Below are 17862 nucleotides of genomic sequence, written 5' to 3'. Positions count from 1 at the left end.
ATGCACTACCATGCCTGGTTAATTTTTTGTATTTTTAGTAGAGACTGGGTTTCACCATGTTGGCCAGGCTGGTCTCGAACTGACCTCAGGTGATCCACCTGCCTTGGCGTCCCAAAGTGCTGGGATTACAGGCGTGAGCCACCGCGCCCAGCTGGCTTCTCTATTAAGGTGGACAGGGTCACCTCCTGGTTATCCCCCGACTCAGATTCCCATAGGTGGCTCTGCCTGAGAAGCCCCAGGGCACTGTGGTCAGTGTTAGGTGTGGCAGTGATGGCTCTGGATCCTCCCCTTCAGTTCTTACTTGGGCCACAGTTGAGCAACTTACCCGCTTGCTATTTACCCTGCAAAGCAATGCCAAGTTCATGGGAAACTGTACCTACATGTAAACTCAATCTCTGAGATGGCTACGAGTGGGTATTGCCAGTGTGATCTCCAGCTACCTCTGCCAAGCTCGAATCACACACTTAGGCTATCCCAGTGCAGTATTTCATCTACTCTTCACTAGATAAAGTACACAGAGGACTTTCAATTTAAAAATGTTCTGACTTTTTTGGTCAGTAGTCTTAGTAAGAGATTTATATGAAAAGAGGAAGGAGTATATAAATAGGGTGTTAAATATATCATGTCACCAAAAAAATTTACCCGAGAAAAAGAAGTTTAAAAGCAATTTTAAAAAACCTTCAATCAACAATATATAAATAACTTAGTCTGAGGTAAGAGGGAAAAATGCCCTGCCAACACTTTAGAAAAATACATCTCTGCCACACTAGACAGAAATATACCTTCGACCACATCTTCTGAATCCCCAGTTACCCTCCATCTACCAAAGATTTTGGGCACGAGAACTAAAGATGTGAATCTTTCCCACCCCTGCCACTTCCAGGTAAACAGAATATTCAGAGTTCATGTTCAGCCAGACTAAAGTACAAGAACACCGAACCCACTCTCCATCCCTTCCAATCCCATCCTAGGACAGGTGGGGCCAGAGCAGAAATCATGGAATGCTCAGGACTTCACGCCTCCCAAGTGCACTGAGGTCAGTTCTGGAACTGAGCTTCCTCCCAACGAGCCACTCCCCTCCTCTGGGAGTTCATTCACCTCCTCTCCCTCAAAGGACAATGTTTAATCTCTGAAATTCCTCTTGCCTTGTCAGCAACCATCATCTGGCTGCCGCTCCCACCAGTCCTCAAAAGAGCTCAGCCCCCGACCCTGACCCCAAATCTGTCCAACCTGGTTCTACAGTGTCTTCCATCTGACCGAGCTCTAGAGTGACGGCTCCGTATCAGAGCATCGTCGCTCAACACCCCGACTCATGCCAAGACCCAAGTGTCTTCTCCTGGGAGAGAAAGGGAGGAAAAAAAAAAAACACAAAAATCAATAAGAAAGTATTTTGCAAAAATTCAAGAGGGAGAAAAGATTCTGAATCCGTGTTCTGGTTTGTGCAGCTGTTTTTTGAACCCTCTTTCTGTTTTGGTATTTTTAACGTCCCATCACACAGTAGAGCTGAATGCTGGAGGTAGATTCAGAGCAGAGTCTTGGCCAGTGGCTGCCTGCTTCCCTACCAGCCTGCAGAAGCACCTTGCCAAAGCACTGCAGTCCCCTGGCTCTGCTGGCTGTGCCCAGTCCCGGTCCTTAAGTGGCCTCTTTGCTGCAGAGTCCCAGAAACAGGAAAGAAAGGTGAGAAATCCAAAAGGAGCTGAGCTGCATTCACTCTGGATAGCCTGGGCCAGGAGCTCAGGCCGTTTGCTCTGCACTGGTGCCAGCTGTGACCAAGTACTGACCGGGCTTTGCTGGCATCCGTGGGCCAGTGCTGTCTGCCCCAGTCGGCCACAGCAGGTAGCATCAGCTTTTCCTGCACTGGGGTATGGAAAGTAACAAGGAGCTGCCACAGTGTCTCTCTTGAGCAGCCTGGGCCTGCATCTCAGCAGCACCATCTTGATGGTGAGATGCTAGCTACCAAGGAAGGAAGCCAATCTGGCTATTACCAGTGGCTGCTGTTTGATGAAAGAGCTCAGGAGCTGAGGTGGGAAGCCTGGAGCACCAAGTTCCACCTGAAAGCAGAGAGAGAAGAATTTAAGGTGCAAATAGATTTGAGAGAGTATGCCAGGCGCACTCCAGCCCCATGGAGTTCCCCCCAGCCTGTGGTGATGGGAGAAGCACCTCAGATTGTGGCTTAGTGTTTACAGGCCCCTGGGCTCTGCTATTCAGATCTAAGCATTGGTGTTCACCTCCTAGTGACAAAGTACAAGTCAAGGGACTGGGAGGGGAGAGGTGAACCAAACAGGTCATCACTCTGCCGAGGTTGCTGCTTTTGCCTCACAATGACTCATCTATCTCCTAAGGACACTGGGATCACCCACAGGATGCTGGTCACTAGGTTTTTGGTAACAGCAGCTTCAGAAAAGATTGATGAATGCCTGTCTCATTCCCTTCTCTCCAATTCCCCAGTGACTCCCTTTACTGCAAGCTCAGGAAGCCCTTGAGTCTCCAGGTCTCAGGCCAAAGGGCCTGGGCACTGGAGGATGTTCAACAGCGAGAGAGAAAAATCCCAGGGGGCTGTGGGACCAAGTCAGCCTGTGCTGTGAGGCCGGCCACAAAGGATTTATCACCTGGGCCAAGTAGATGACTCTGGTGACTTCCTTCCCTTCCACAGTGACGGGCTGCAAGATCCAGGCACTGGGCAGGATCTCCCCGCGAACCATTTTTCTGCTGGGTCTTGGCATGGATGTATCATACACAGACTGGGCTGCCATGACAGACAGGTGACCCTGCGGACAGAGGGAAGTGGGAGTCTGCCTGTGTGGTGTGGACAAAACAGGAACAGGCTCCCCTGTAGACAGTATGGTGAAAGGCAACACTGGGCCAGCCTTCAAGTCACCCCTACTCTGGCTCCAGCCCCAACTTGCCCTCCTTCCCCTAAAGGACCTGATGCCCACATAGATTTTCTCATGACACTTCAGCCCAAGTTCTTCCCACAACGTCTTTACCACCAAGGCAGGCACCTCTTTGGCTTCTACGCAGACACAACAGAAATCCCGCGGCTGCTTCAATGCACACAGGGTAGTATTGCACACCAAGTACACTGGAGGGACAGGGATAAGGCGGGTCAGGAGGCCCATGGACAGACCTAGTCCTAAAGCCTTCCCGGTCAGGGAGCCCCCCGCCATCACCCCCATCACCTGACACCTAGCTCAACCTAGGCTGAGCAATCAAGGTAACCTGAGTATCTGGCCTCCCAATAGGGCTGCCTCCAACCCTCCACCACCTCTATCACCCAGCAGGACCCCACTGGGCACACCAGAAGCCAGGCCCCGTGGAAGCCTTTCTTCCCTGGGCTCACCCAGGCTGATGCTGTTGGTCACTCGCTGATGCAGCCTTGCTGTCTGGATGGGCTTGTAATACAGGGGCCATAGACTGGGGTCACTGACAGCCGCCCACACGTGAGACAGCGGCTGGGACACCACACCTGCCCCCAGAAAGCCATGCCGAGTGGAAGAAAACACCTTGTAGTAAAGCTGCACCGCCTGCTCCTCACCCTGGTAGCTGGGGGGAGACACCAAGCACAGAAAATAGGAGGGAGTCAAAAATGGGCTCCAAGGGTCACAAAGGAGGGGCTCAGAGTGAAGACTCGAGGAATCCAGGTAAGGGAAGGGAGGAGAGAAGCCGAGCAGAGTGACAAGCTTAGGACCAAGACAGACACTGGACAAAGGACCCCACACAAACTTACTTCCAGCCAGCTGTTGCCTGGCAGCTGAAGAGGTTGTGCAAATTATCCGAACAAGCAGCCATTACCTGGGGACACAATGGCCACACCCAAATTAGGAGGCATCGTAAAAACTAAGCCCCTGGGTTAGTCAGTCTGGCCTGCCTCTGCTCAATTCTCCTTTTCTTTTTTTTTTGAGACAGGGTCTAGCTCTGTCATCCAGGCTGGAGTGGAGTGGCGTAATCACGGCTCACTGCAGCATTAACCTCCTGGGGTTAAGCGATCCTCCCAGCTCAGCCTCCCAGTCTCTAGGACTACAGGTACACACCACCACACCCGGCTATCTTTTTGTATTTTTTGGTAGAAACAGACTCTCACCATGTTGTCCAGGCTGGTCTTGAACTCCTGGACTCAAGCAATCTTCCCACCTCAGCCTCCCAAAGTGCTGGGATTACAGGTGTGAGCTATCACGCCTGGCCTAATGTTTTTATTTTTTTTGTAGAAACAGGGTCTTGCTATGCTTCCCAGGCTGGTCTCGAACTGCTGACCTCAAGTGATCGTCCCGCTTCAGCCTCCCAAAATGTTGGGATTACAGGCATAAGCTACTACACCTGGCCTGAATTCCCCTTTTCTCAAGATGAAGAACCACTGAAGATGCCCATAAGCCTTGGGCTCCTCATCTGTCCAGCTTTTTTCCTATTTTCTCTTCCCGCACACCCAGCAGAGGTCTAGGTAAAGGAATGATAGGGACAGGCAGGAGCAGTTACTCACATCAGCCATAGAAGTGTCCACGACGTGCTTGGCCAAATCCTGATAGGAGGAGGAAAAGCAGGTCCCCGAGTTGGACAGACTGGATGGTGAACAGCAGCAACTGCCCAGGGAGGCTCTGCGGCCTACAAGAAATAGGTGGAGACCCTGTGATGGCCTCAGGACAGCAAGAGCTCTTCCGCAGACCAGTGACCCACGAAGATCTAACAGCCATCAGCCCCCGAGTCCCCAAACCAGGCAGCTGGCTATCCCCAACACTCCCCGCAACTCACCGTAGGCGGAGTTCTTCCTCACTGCAGAAAGGCCTCCTCGCTCATCCCCTATCCATACATCCCTGGAATCAGGCAAGTTTGTGTACCCCTGCAGAAGAGAGGATACTCAGGACTGAGCCAGAAGGCAAGCACAAAATTATCTCCTCTGCCTCGAAACTGCATTTCACAGCTTCCAATAAGATGAATCAACTGCAATGGCCTTCCCAGATGGGAGTACCAGAGGCTGGACATCCCCCCAAGAAGACCACAGCGATAGAAATTAGTATCTAGATAATCTCTGCTCACCTTCGAAGCCACACAGGCAGAGGCTGCTTACAGGGGAGTTCCAACAGGGATCAGAACCACCAGGGCCTGAGAATATGGGGTGCTCTGCCAGCCTTCCAAGCTGGGGGTACCAGGGATCAGTGCATGAGAGGCTCTCTGCACCACCCGGGCAACAAGAATGAGGCCATGGCTAGAGGGGCTTTAGCAGGGTAATAAATGTGGAAGATGGGATGGGAGGAAAAGTAATGGGCTATGAAAAGCTGAACGCTTGGCCCCTACCCCAGGTGCGGCAGCCAAGCTAAAGGTCCTAACTGGGGATTAGATGGGGTGACCCTCTGGATCTGCAATGTGGTCACCACACCTCCACCTCAGCAGGCCCCTCAACAACATGACCCTTGACCTCTGCTGGAACTCACAGGCACCCACCATCCTACCTCCATCATCACCTCTAACCTATTGCTGCTCTGATCACAATAAAGGAAGAAACAAAGAGAGTCCTCTCTCCATCCTCATCTCCTCACCTGCTGCAACAAAGCAGGCCCTTCTGCCTCAGGCTTAGTTCTCACGCTGCCGTGTCAGAAGCCCTTCACTACTGATCACCAGTCTCTTCACTTGTTGCCTCCACCTCTTCCTCTTCACTGGATCCTTACTATTAGCCACAACACTTGGCTAATTTTTAAAACACTTTGGGGGCCGAGCAGTGGCTCATGCCTATAATCCCAGCACTTTGGGAGGCCACGGCGGTGGATCACCTGAGGTCAGGAGTTCGAGACCAGCCTGACCAACATGGTGAAACCCCATCCCTACTAACAATACAAAAAATTAGCTGGGTGTGGTGGCGGCGCCTGTAATCCCAGTTACTCAGGAGAATCGCTTGAACCCAGGAGGCAGAGGTTGCAGTGAGCTGAGATTGTGCCACTGCACTCCGACCTGGGCACAACAGAGCGAGACACCATCTCAAAAAAAAAAAAAAAAAAAAAAAATTTGTAAAGGCAGGATCTCAACCTGTTGCCCATGTTGGTCTTAGACTCCTGGGCTCAAGTGATCCTCCCCTCTGCAGCCTCCCAAAGTTTTGGGATTACAGGCGTGAGCCCCTGTGTCAGTTTCTCTCATCTTTAAAACCTTCCTCTTCACTCTCCTGCCTTTCACAGATAAGCTTCTTGCAACTAGTCTCGCTGTTTGCCATCTCCCACTTCTTGCTGACTTCTGAACCCACCCTAATCTAACATTTGCCCTCGTCTCTCCTCCAAACAGCAGTCACCAAGGTCCACGGTATCCGTGTGGCTGGATCTTGTGAACAACTTCTGTCCTACACTTCCTGAATCTCTCAGCAAGCTTTGACTTAGCCAGTCTCTCCCTTTTACTGACAGAATCACTTCCAGAGGCTTCTCATCTCTCTGAGTGGTTTTTTGTTGTTGATTCATCCTCTTCAACTGTTGACATTTTGGGAACCTTTCAAAATTCAGGCCTAGGCCCTATTTTCTCACTCCACAATGTATTCCTAGGTAACCTAATCTGTTCCCAGTGCTGAACTCATGACTTCCAAAAATAAATATCCATAAATTAATAAGTATTGCTGAGACAAATGGGCAGTCATCTGAAAAAAAAAAAAAAGATTGCATAGAGACCCATTTCACAGACATACCAAAATGGATCCCTTATGCTTTATGAATCAAAGACACACTGGGAGATGGAGGAGTACAACGGTATTACAAGAAAACACAATTGAAAAGGTAACTGTGCCTGTAGCACAGTTGCCCGGGAGGCTGGGCAGGAGAATCCCTTGAGTCTAGGAGTTTGAAGCATGAGCCACTGCACCTGGCCTCAAAAATGTTTTAAGAAATTCTCAACAACAATTGAATCAAGGAAGAAATACAAACAGAAATTGCAAAATTATATTAAAAATGAAAATACATGTCACAAGCTATGGGAAATGGCTGAAGCAATGCTCAGAGGGAAATTTTAGCTTTAAAAACATCTGGGAAAAGAAATAAAAATAAATGAATGAATACTATGAACTATATGCCAACAAATTCAATAACATAAATTAGTGACGCAAAAGTTAAACTGACTCAAGGACAAATAAAACACCTTAGTACAGGCTGGGTGCAGTGGCTCACGCCTGTAATCCCAGCACGTTGGGAGGAGGCAGGTGGATCACGAGGTCAGGAGATCGAGACCATTCTGGCTAACACAGTGAAACCGTCTCCACTAAAAAAATACAAAAGAATTAGCCAGGCGTGGTGGCGGGCGCCTGTAGTCCCGGCTACTCAGGAGGCTGAGGCAGGAGAATGATGTGAACCCAGGAGGCGGAGCTTGCAGTGAGTCGAGACAGCACCACTGCATTCCAGCCTGGGCGACAGAAAAAAAAAAAAAAAAAGAAAGAAACTTAGTACATATTTTATTTACAAATTTAAGATATTAAATTAGTGATCAAAGAAAATTTCAAGATAGCTTCATTAGTAAAATCTACCAAACATTTAAGGAATTAATACCAATCCTTCCTAGATGCTTCAAAAAATCAGGAGGGAACACTTGCCAACTCATTCTATAGGGCCAGAATTACCCTGATACAAAAACTGGGCAAAGGCATCACAAGTAAACTATAGACCAGTATCCCTCATGAATACACACACACAAATCCTCAACAAAACACTAGTAAACTGAAATCTAGCAACACATAAAAAAGATATCATGAGCAAGTAGGATTTATCACAGAAACACAGGGCTGGCTCAACATACAAAAATCAATGCAATGCACTGTGTTAATAAAAGAAAAAAAACCCATAAGATTATCTCAGTAGACGCTAGAAAAAGTATTTGACTAAATCCAGTACCTTTTCATGATAAAAATTCAAAAAACTAGGAATATAAGGGAATTTCCTCAACCTGATAAAGGTCAGCTATAAAACATCCACAGCTAACATCACACTTAATGGTGAAAGATGCACACCTTCCTCCTCCGCTCTCACCACATCTAATAAACATTGTACTGGAGATTGTAGCCAGCACAACTGGCAAGATAACAACCACAAAGGCAGATGGCATGATCTTGCATATAGAATATCTTAAGGAATCTATTTAAAAAAAGCATTAGAACTAATAAATGAATTCACCAAGGGTATAGGAGACAAGAACAATATGCAAAAATCAATTTTATTTCGGCATAATAGCAATGAAGAAACTGAAAATGAAGTGAAAACAATTCCATTTATAATAACGTCAACAGGCATAAAATACTTACGAATACATTTAATAAAATAAGCATAAAATTTATACTCTGAAAACTTCAAAACATTGTTGAAATTAAGCCTAAATAAACACAATGGCATCCCATATTCACAGAGCTAAAGACTTAATATTGTTAAAATAGCAATGCTCCCCCAATTGATCTACCGATCAAAGTAATCCCAATCAAAATCCCAGCTGACTTCTTTGCAGAAATTGACAAGCTGATCCTAAAATTCATATGGAAATCTGAGAAACCCAGAATAGTCAAAGTAATCTTGAAAAAGAACAAAGTGGGAAGATGCAGACTTCCTGACTTCTAAAGGTGCGACAAAACTACGGTAATGAAGACAGTGTGAGGCTGGGTGCAACAGCTCACACCTATGTAGATCAATGGTATAGAATTAGGAGTCCAGAAATAAAGTCATACGTCTGTAGTCTACTGATCTTTGACATGGCTGCCAAGACAATTCAGTGGGAGAAATAATAATCTTTCAAACCCATGTTGTTGGGAGAACTGGACATCCATATGGAAAAGAATGAAATTCAACCCCTAGCTCTCACCATATGTAAAAATTAACTCAAAATGGGTCAAAGAATGAAATGTGGAAGCTAAAAGCATAAAACTCTTAGAAGAAAACATAGGTGTAATCTTTGTGATCCTGGATTAGGCACTCGTTTCTTAGATATGAAACCAAAGCACAAGGAACAACAATAAAAAATAAACTGGACATCATTAAACTTTTGGCTTCAGAGGGCACTACATCAAGATAGTGAACAGACACAAAGAATGGGAGGACATTTTCTGTGAATTATATATTTGCTAAGGGACTCTTAAGAAGACAAATAACCAAATCTTAAAATAGACAAAATATCTGACTAGCTATTTCTCCAAAGAAGATGTATAAATGGGCAAAGGCACGTGAAAAGATGCTCAACACCATTAGCCATCAGGGCAATGGAACTGAAGCCACAATAAGATAGTACTTCCCATCTGCTAGGACAGCTGTCATCCAAAATAGGTCATAGCTACCGTCGGTGAGGACGGAGGAAACACACTGCTCACACACTGCTCGTGGGGAGGTAAAATAGGACAGCCACTGTGAAAAGCAGTCTGGCAGTTCCTCTATGATCCTGCAACTCAACTCTAGATACATACCCAAGAGAAATGAAAACATGGTGCATGGGTGGTTCAGTGGTAGAACTCTCGCCTGCCACGCGGGAGGCCCGGGTTCGCTTCCCGGCCCATGCAGCACGCCCTTCCATTTTGGCCAGGCGCGGTGGCTCAAGCCTGTAATCCCAGCACTTTGGGAGGCCGAGACGGGCGGATCACGAGGTCAGGAGTTCGAGACCATCCTGGCTAACAGGGTGAAACCCCGTCTCTACTAAAAAATACAAAAAACTAGCCGGGCGAGGTGGCGGGCGCCTGTAGTCCCGGCTACTCGGGAGGCTGAGGCAGGAGAATGGCGTAAAAACCCGGGAGGCAGAGCTTGCAGTGAGCTGAGATCCGGCCACTGCACTCCAGCCTGGGCGACACAGCGAGATTCCGTCTCAAAAAAAAAAAAAAAAAAAAAAAAAAGAAAACATATCCATACAAAAGCTTTACAGGGATGTTCGTAGCAGCAATATTTATTAGTAGGCAAAAAGCAGAAAACGACTTCCTAAAGGCCCATCAACTGAAGAATGGATAAATAAAATGTGGTTTATTCATACAATGGAGTATTACTCGCCATATAAAGGAATGAAGCTCTCATATATTTTACAACATGAAGGACCCCTTGTTGGGGGTTAAATCACTGTCTCCACTGAAAATATGTTGAAGTCCAAAGCCCCCCCAGTATCTGTGAATTTGACCTAATTTGAAAATAAGTTCCTTGCAGATGTCACCAAGTTAATATAAGACAGAACTGGATTAGAGTGGTCCCTAAATCCAGTGACTAATGTCCTTATAAGAAGGTTATGTGGAGCTGGGCGCGGTAGCTCACACCTATAATCCAACACTTTGGGAGGCTGAAGCATGTGGATCACCTGAGGTCAGGAGACCAGCCTGGCCAATGTAGTGAAAACCCGTCTCTACCAAAAATACAAAAAATTAGCTGGGCATGGTGGTGGATGCCTGTAATCCCAGCTACCTGGGAGGCTGAGGCAGGAGAATCGCTTGAACCCAGGAGGCGGAGGTTGCAGTGAGCCGAGATCGTGCCATTGCACTCCAGCCTGGGTGACAGAGCAAGACTCTGTCTCAAAAAAACAAAACAAAACAAACAAGTTATGTGGTAGCTTACGATGGTAATTCCAGCACCTTGAGAGGCTGAGGCGGGAGGACCACTTGAGGTCAGGTGTTGCAGGTAAGAATGAGCTGTGATTGCACCACTGCAGTCAGGTCCAGGTGACAGAGACCCTGTCTCTTAAACACTGGGACAGACAGACAGGGAGACAGACACACACAGACAGAGACAGAGCGCGCGCGAGTGAGAGCGAGACTGTCACATGAAGGAAGAGACAGAAATGGGAGTGAGTGCCAAGGATTGCTGGTAACCATCAGAAGCCTGGAAAGAGGCCTGGAGCAGATCCTTCTCCCAGGAGCCTTCTGAGGGATACGGGGCTGCTAACACCAACATTTTGGACTTCTAGCCTACAGAACTATGAGAGCATAAGTTTCTGTTGTTTGAAGCCACTCTATGAGTGGTAATTTGTTACAGCAATTCCAGGAAACTAACACAATCCTGCAAATATTATGCTAAGAGAAAGAAGCCATCAAAAAGGATCATATATTGTATGATTCCATTTATATGAAATGTCCAGAATAGGCAAATCCATAGGGATAGAAAGTAGACTCGTGGTTGCCAAGGGCTGGGGAATGGTGAACTTAGGGAATAACTAGTGGCATGTGGTTTTTTAGGGGGTAATGGAAATGTCCTAAAATTGCTGATGGATACACAACTCTATGAATATACTAAAGCCAATGGATTATAACAACAACAATAAAAAATCAATTAAAGAAGTGCTCAAGGGTCAGGCACGGTGGTTCATGTTTGTAATCCCAACACTGGGAGGCTGAGGCGGGCAGATCCCTTGAGCCCAGGAGTTCAACACCAGCCTGGGCAACAGGTAAAACCCCATCTCTAGAAAACAAAAATACAGAAAGTAGCCGGGCGTGGTGGCCCACACCTGTACTCCAGGTACTCAGGAGGCTGAGGTGGGAGGATCACTGGCACCTAGCGAGGTCAAGGCTGCAGTGAGCCATGACTGTGTCACTGCACTCTAGCCTGGGCAACAGAGCAAGACCCTATCTCAAAAAAAAAAAAAAAAAAAAAAAAAGGCATGTCAAAAAGACACAAGACCCAAGCTGAAGGAACTCCAAATAATTAAAGCAGGAACAAGTTGAACAATGAAATTAATAATGACAGTACCGTATTGAATCATTCCCCAAAGAATATGATTCCAAACTGAAAAAAACTAAATAGTTGAATAAATTAAGTGGTGGAAGAAGGGACTGCACTTCCTTAGAGAAAAGTTCCAATTAATAAATGTAGAAGGAGGCCGGGTGCGGTGGCTCACGCCTGTAATCCCAGCACTTTGGGAGTCTGAGGTGGGCAGATCATGAGGTCAGGAGATCGAGACCAACCTGGCTAACACGATGAAACCCTGTCTCTACCAAAAATACAAAAAATTAGCTGGGCGTGGTGGCGGGCGCCTGTGGTCCCAGCTACTTGGGAGGCTGAGGCAGGAGAATGGCATGAACCTGGGAGGTGGAGCTTGCAGTGAGCCGAGATTGTGCCACTGCACTCCAGCCTGGGGAACAGAGCACCAGACTCCGTCTCAAAATAAATAAATAAACAAATAAATAAATAAATAAATGTAGAAGAAATGAAGAGAATACAAAATTGCCACTAAAATATCACAATAATTTTTACAGATAAGACACACTAGTAGACACTAAAATCAGTGGATGAAAGTTTGAGGAAAAACAGGATTTTCCATAGTCTCCAAGATTTTTTTGGGGGGAGAGGGCGGGGGATGGAGTCTTGGCTCTGTCTCCCAGGCTGGCCTGCAGTGGCACCATCTCGGCTCAATGCAACCCCCGTCTCCCGGGTTCAAGCTATTCTCCTGTCTTAGCCTTCCAAGTAGCTGGGACTACAGGCGTGTGCCACCATGCCTGGCTAATTTTTATATTTTTAGTAGAGACGGGATTTCACCATACTGACCAGGCTGGTCCTGAACTCCTGACCTCATGATCACCTGCCTCTGCCTCCCTAAGTGCTGGGATTACAGGCGTGAGCCACCGCGCCCAGCTCTATCCAAGGCCAATGGTGCAATCATGGCTCACTGTAACCTCCATTCCCCTCCAGGCTCAAGCGATCCTCCCACCACAACCTCCCAAGTAGCTGGGACCACAGGCATGCACCACCAACATAGCGTGTGTGTGTGTGTGTGTGTGTGTGTGTCTCTCTAGAGATGGCGTATCACTATGTGTGTGTGTGTGTGTGTGTGTGTGTGTGTGTGTCTCTAGAGATGGCGTATCACTATGCTGCCCAGGCTGATCTCAAAATATTGGACTCAAGTGATCTTCCTGCCTCATCTTTCCAAAGCACTGGGATTACAGGCGTGAGCCACCACATTCAGCCATGTTTATTAATCATAAAGGGCAAAATAGCAACATTCAGTGGAGAGACTCCCAAATACCACCTTAACATCAAAGTTTACATCACCAGAAATAGGACAGATTGGTATCCAGTAATCTCTGTTACAATGCACTGAGAATAAGGTATTGCATGAGACATATTTACACTATAAAACTATTTGTTGTCTCTCTAAAATTTGAATTTAACTAGCATCCTGTATTTTTCTTTGCCTAATCTGTCAACCCTGAGAAGGGCAAATCACTTTTATGGTATTTTTTGCCAAAAAATGCATAACTTCAATCTAACCATGAGAAAACCACAGACACGATCCTTTTGTAGTTCATAAGCATGATAATTGGGTTTTCACATAGATGTCTGAGAAGTGCCTCTCTCAAACCTTGTTACGTGAGCACATTACCTGTCTTACATGAAAAAATAAAAAATAAAAAAGAAAGTAACAGCAGATAAAACACATTCCAAAAAATTACTGACCAAGAAACAAGAAAAGACTGAGAAACTATCACAGCAAAAAGAAATTGATCACAATATACACAGAAATAAACAAGTTAGAATCAAAACTGGCTCCAGGAGAGACGAAAAATCTAAACCAAAAGTTGGCAAACTTTTTCTGTAGGGAGCTAGATACTAAATATTTAAGGCTTTGTGGGCCATTTGAGTAGTTGCAGCTACTCGACTCTCTGCCACTGTAGTGGGAACACGACCATGTACATGAATGGGCATGACTGTATTCCAGTAAAACTTTATTTACAAAAACAGGAAGCAGGTCAGATCTGGCCAAAGAGCCATAGTTTACTAAACCCTGATCTTAACAGACCATTTTCCATTGAAGAAGTTTTTCAAAGAACTAATCCCCTGCTGAAACACCAAGCCTTGTCAATTTAAAAGGATTATTACATCAAACTTTAAAAGATGATTCAAAAGAAAATTTTTTTTTGAAACAGGGTCTTGCTCTGTCACCCAGGCTGGAGTGCAGTGGCATGATCACAGCTCACCACAGCCTCGACTTCCCAGGCTCAAGCAATCCTCCCACCACAACCTCCTGAGTAGCTAGGACTACAGGTATGCAGCACCATGCCTGGCTTTCTTTTTTTTCCTATGTTGCCCTGTCTGGACTCAAACTCCTGGGCTCAAGTAATCCTCCTGCCGCAGCCTCCCCAAGTGCTGAGATTACAGGTGTGAGCCACCATGTCTGGCTCTCAAATTTTTTTACTTTTCATCCCCATTTCGCTGTCCCACCAAAATCATTGATATGCTTAGAGTATATATTTTTGTTTGTATATGTTCTTGCAAAAAGTGATTGTTTTATATATTGTATTTATATACTATATATGTTGTTTAATTTACAAATAGTAACATGTCTCATTTTATGGGCAGATCATGAGATCAGGAGTTTCAGACCAGCCTGGTCAACATAGGGAAACCCTGTCTCTACTAAAAATACAAAAAAATAAGCTGGGCATGGTGGCAGGCACCTGTAATCCCAGCTACTAGGGAGGCTGAGGCAGGAGAATCTCTTAAGCCCAGGAGTTGGAGGTTGGAGTGAGCCGAGATTGTGCCACTGCACTCCAGCCTCAGCGACACAGCGAGACTCTGTTTCAAAAAGAAAAAAAAAAGTTTTTCACTCAGTATTCTGCCTAGGTGTTTAATGTGTTGATTTCAATTCTTGCATAGTATTAATATTTCATGTGTGCAACTACCACATTTTACCTATCCATTCTCAGTCATGGATTCAGGAATGTCCTCCAACTCATTGCCACTTCAAATAATGCCTCAATAAACAATTCCTTACATGTTCTCTCATAACCTATGCAAATATTGCTGAGTCATAGGAACCTATAATGGTTCCAACATCCTCAAAGTCCTGCCAAAATCTGGCATCATCTGGCTTCCTAAATTTTCCCAGTTTAATAGGTATAAAGTTTTTATTACCTTTTTAACTATTCATAAGCCTTGAAAAGGAAAAGTACCACCTTTCTTTCCTATAAAAGGAGTATAACATTGATAACAAAACCTAAAGAATATATTGTGAAAGCAAAAACCACAGAAAAATTCAAATATTGATGCAAAATTCTAAAATATAAGTGGACTCCAACAACACATTAAAAGAACAGTACATCAGAATCATAAATATATATTATAGGATTTATTCCAGGATTGCAAGAATAGTTCAATATTAGCCCAAAAATAGATAGATGGATGTATGAATGAATGAAATCATCTCCAAAGACTCTGAAATACCCATTCTGGATAAGAATATGCTACAAGCTAGGAATAGTTGGATATTTCCTTAGTATTGCAAAAATATATCTATCTCAGCTCAAAAGCTATAAAAAAGCCAGGTGTGGTGGCTCATGCCCATAATCCCAACACTTTGGGAGGCCAAGATGGGTGGATTACCTGAGGTCAGGGGTTCGAGACCAGCCTAGCCAACATGGTGAAACCCAAACTCTACTAAAAATACAAAAATTAGCCAGGTATGGTGGCAGGCGCCTGTAATCCCAGCTACTTGGGAGGCTGAGGCAGGAGAATCACTTAAAGATCGAGGTGAAGGCTGCAGTGAGCCGAGATCACGCCACTGCACTCCAGCCTGGGCAACAGAGCGAGACACCATCTCAAAAAAAAAAAAAAAAAAGTAATTAAGATAGGTACATGTATTAGCAACTACTAAATTAGTAGTGCAGGTCTAGAGAATCAACCAAAAAAAATAGATGCAAAATTAATTCACAGCAATCAATAGCTTTAATACATACAAAATAATCAGAAGATATAAAAGAAGGAAAAACCTATTTAGAAAAGTAACAAAAACCTTAAAATACTTAGAAATAAATCTGACAAGAAATGTGAGAGACATATGAAAAAACTTTAAAAACACAAAAAGAAAGTTTGAAACTAGTATGTTCTTGGTTAGAAAATTCTATAGCATAAGATGTGGTTCCTCCCTAAGTCAATCCACATGATCCTATTAAAAACAGTAACAAGGGCCGGGCGCGGTGGCTCATGCCTGTAATCCCAGCACTTTGGGAAGCCGAGGTAGGCGGATCATGAGGTCAGAAGATCGAGACCAACCTGGCCAACACGGTGCAAACCCATCTCTACTAAAAATACAAAAATTAGCCGGGCGTGGTGGCAGGCGCCTGTAATCCCAGCTACTTGGGAGGCTGAAGCAGGAGAATGGCGTGAACCTGGGAGGCGAAGCTTGCAGTGAGCTGAGATCCGACCGCTGCACTCCAGCCTGGGCGACAGAGCAAGACTCCGTCTCAAAAAAAAATAAAATAAAATAAAATAAAAACAGTAACAAGTTCTTGCAATTGAACTAGACAAGGTGAGATCCTAAATTTCATATAAACAATAAACAACAGGCCAGGCGCAGTGGCTGGCTCATCCCAGCACTTTGGGAGGCCAAGACAGGTGGATCACTCGAGGTTAGGAGTTTGAGATAAGCCTGGCCAACATGGTGAAACCCCATCTCTACCAAAAATACAAAAATCAGCCAGGCATGGTGGCGGGCGCCTGTAATTCGAGCTACTCAGCAGGCTGGGAGGAGAATCGCTTGAACCCAGGAGGCAGGGGTTGCAGTAAGCTGAGATCGCGCCACTGCACTCCAGCCCGGGTGACAGAGTGAGACTCCATCTCAAAAAATAAAAAATAAAATAAACAAACAAACAACAGGCTGGGTGCAATGGCTCATGCCTGTAATCCCAGCACTTTGTTCAGCTGAGGTGGGCGAATCACCTGAGGTCAAGAGTTTGAGACCAGCCTAGCCTCCACTGCAAAACCCCATCTCTACTAAAAATACAAGAAAAATTAGCCAGGCATGGAGGATAAAGCAGGCCTGTAGTCCCAGGTACTTGGAGAACTGAGACAGGAAGAATCGCTTGAACCTGGGAGGCGGAGGTTGCAGTGAGTCAAGAAAGGCGCCACTGCACTCCAGCCTGAGTGATAGAGCAAGACTCCATCTCAAAAAAAAAAAAAAAAAAAAAAAAAAAACAACAGATCAGTAACACAGAGGCACAGCAAGATGACAGAATAGGACCCTTCAGTGATAGTTCCCCACAGAAACATCAATTTGAACAACTATCCACACAAGAAAGTATCTTCACTACAGCTAGGAAAACCAGTTGATAGATAAAAGTACTAGATTTTACAAGGAGAAGAAGATGCATTAGGCCGGGCGCGGTGGCTCAGGCCTGTAATCCCAGCACTTTGGGAGGCCGAGGCGGGCGGATCACAAGGTCAGGAGATCGAGACCACGGTGAAACCCCGTCTCCACTAAAAATACAAAAAATTAGCCTGGCGCGGTAGTGGGCGCCTGTAGTCCCAGCTACTCAGGAGGCTGAGGCAGGAGAATGGCGTGAACCCGGGAGGCGGAGCTCGCAGTGAGCCGAGATCGCGCCACTGCACTCCAGCCTGGGGGACACAGCGAGACTCCGTCTCAAAAAAAAAAAAAAAAAAAAGAAGATGCATTAAAGAGAATAGGAAGGACAGTTTCATATTATCTGCACCAACCCTCCCCCAACCCTAGGTAGTGATGAGAGACACTGTCCACATGGCAGAAGAAGAGGTTAGTGGACATGGGACTTTGCCTTAGAGCCCAGTACTAAGTCTGCCACAGTAATACGCAGAACCAGAAAAAACCCCACAGCCTAATTCCAGGCCTGTACCCATGGACAAAGACTGTGGACCCACACTAAGCACCAGAAAAGAACTCACCACCCATCAGGATGAATGTGATTCTCACATCACTGGCCAACTAAAGCGTTCTTGGGCCCCAAATAAATTTCAGCATGGTAGCGGCCTGGACTTTGAGCGTGACCCATTTCCACCCTGGTCCAGGAGGCCATAGGCTTCAGGTGTAACCCTGCATAGCATCAGTTGTGGCAGCCACAGGAATGCCCACATCACCTTTCCCTCCAACTTTAGGCAACATGGTGCAGAGAAAGACACCATCTGCTTGGGGGGAAGGAGAAGGAATTGTGCATGGGAC

The 17862-nt window shown here is 45.8% G+C and overlaps 2 protein-coding genes and 2 non-coding genes across 4 annotated transcripts in view; 2 read left to right on the top strand and 2 right to left on the bottom strand.

Annotated features, from left to right (window-relative positions):
* CCNDBP1 (cyclin D1 binding protein 1) overlaps positions 1–17862 on the bottom strand; it is a 507674-nt gene that overhangs the window by 455425 nt on the left and 34387 nt on the right. The gene's annotated exons all lie outside the window — the stretch shown is intronic.
* The window catches only part of STARD9 (StAR related lipid transfer domain containing 9), a 153132-nt gene continuing 135797 nt past the window's right edge, over positions 528–17862 (bottom strand). The window contains exons 27-33 of the mRNA XM_050799310.1: positions 4744–4831; positions 4475–4596; positions 3728–3792; positions 3341–3543; positions 3003–3082; positions 2610–2768; positions 528–2051 (exon numbers count right to left, since the gene is read on the bottom strand). Of these exons, the coding sequence (XP_050655267.1) occupies positions 1950–2051; positions 2610–2768; positions 3003–3082; positions 3341–3543; positions 3728–3792; positions 4475–4596; positions 4744–4831 (819 nt within the window). The 3' untranslated portion in view covers positions 528–1949. The remainder of the gene's footprint in view (positions 2052–2609; positions 2769–3002; positions 3083–3340; positions 3544–3727; positions 3793–4474; positions 4597–4743; positions 4832–17862) is intronic.
* TRNAG-GCC (transfer RNA glycine (anticodon GCC)) lies at positions 9417–9487 on the top strand. The gene has a single exon. It is a non-coding gene; the product is annotated as a tRNA-Gly (tRNA).
* On the top strand, positions 13185–13285 carry LOC126960467 (small nucleolar RNA U13). Its single transcript, XR_007728010.1, has one exon. It is a non-coding gene; the product is annotated as a small nucleolar RNA U13 (small nucleolar RNA).

Source organism: Macaca thibetana, chromosome 7 (assembly GCF_024542745.1).
Source record: "Macaca thibetana thibetana isolate TM-01 chromosome 7, ASM2454274v1, whole genome shotgun sequence".
NCBI lineage: Eukaryota > Metazoa > Chordata > Mammalia > Primates > Cercopithecidae > Macaca > Macaca thibetana.
This window is presented reverse-complemented; position numbering and strand designations above follow the sequence as displayed.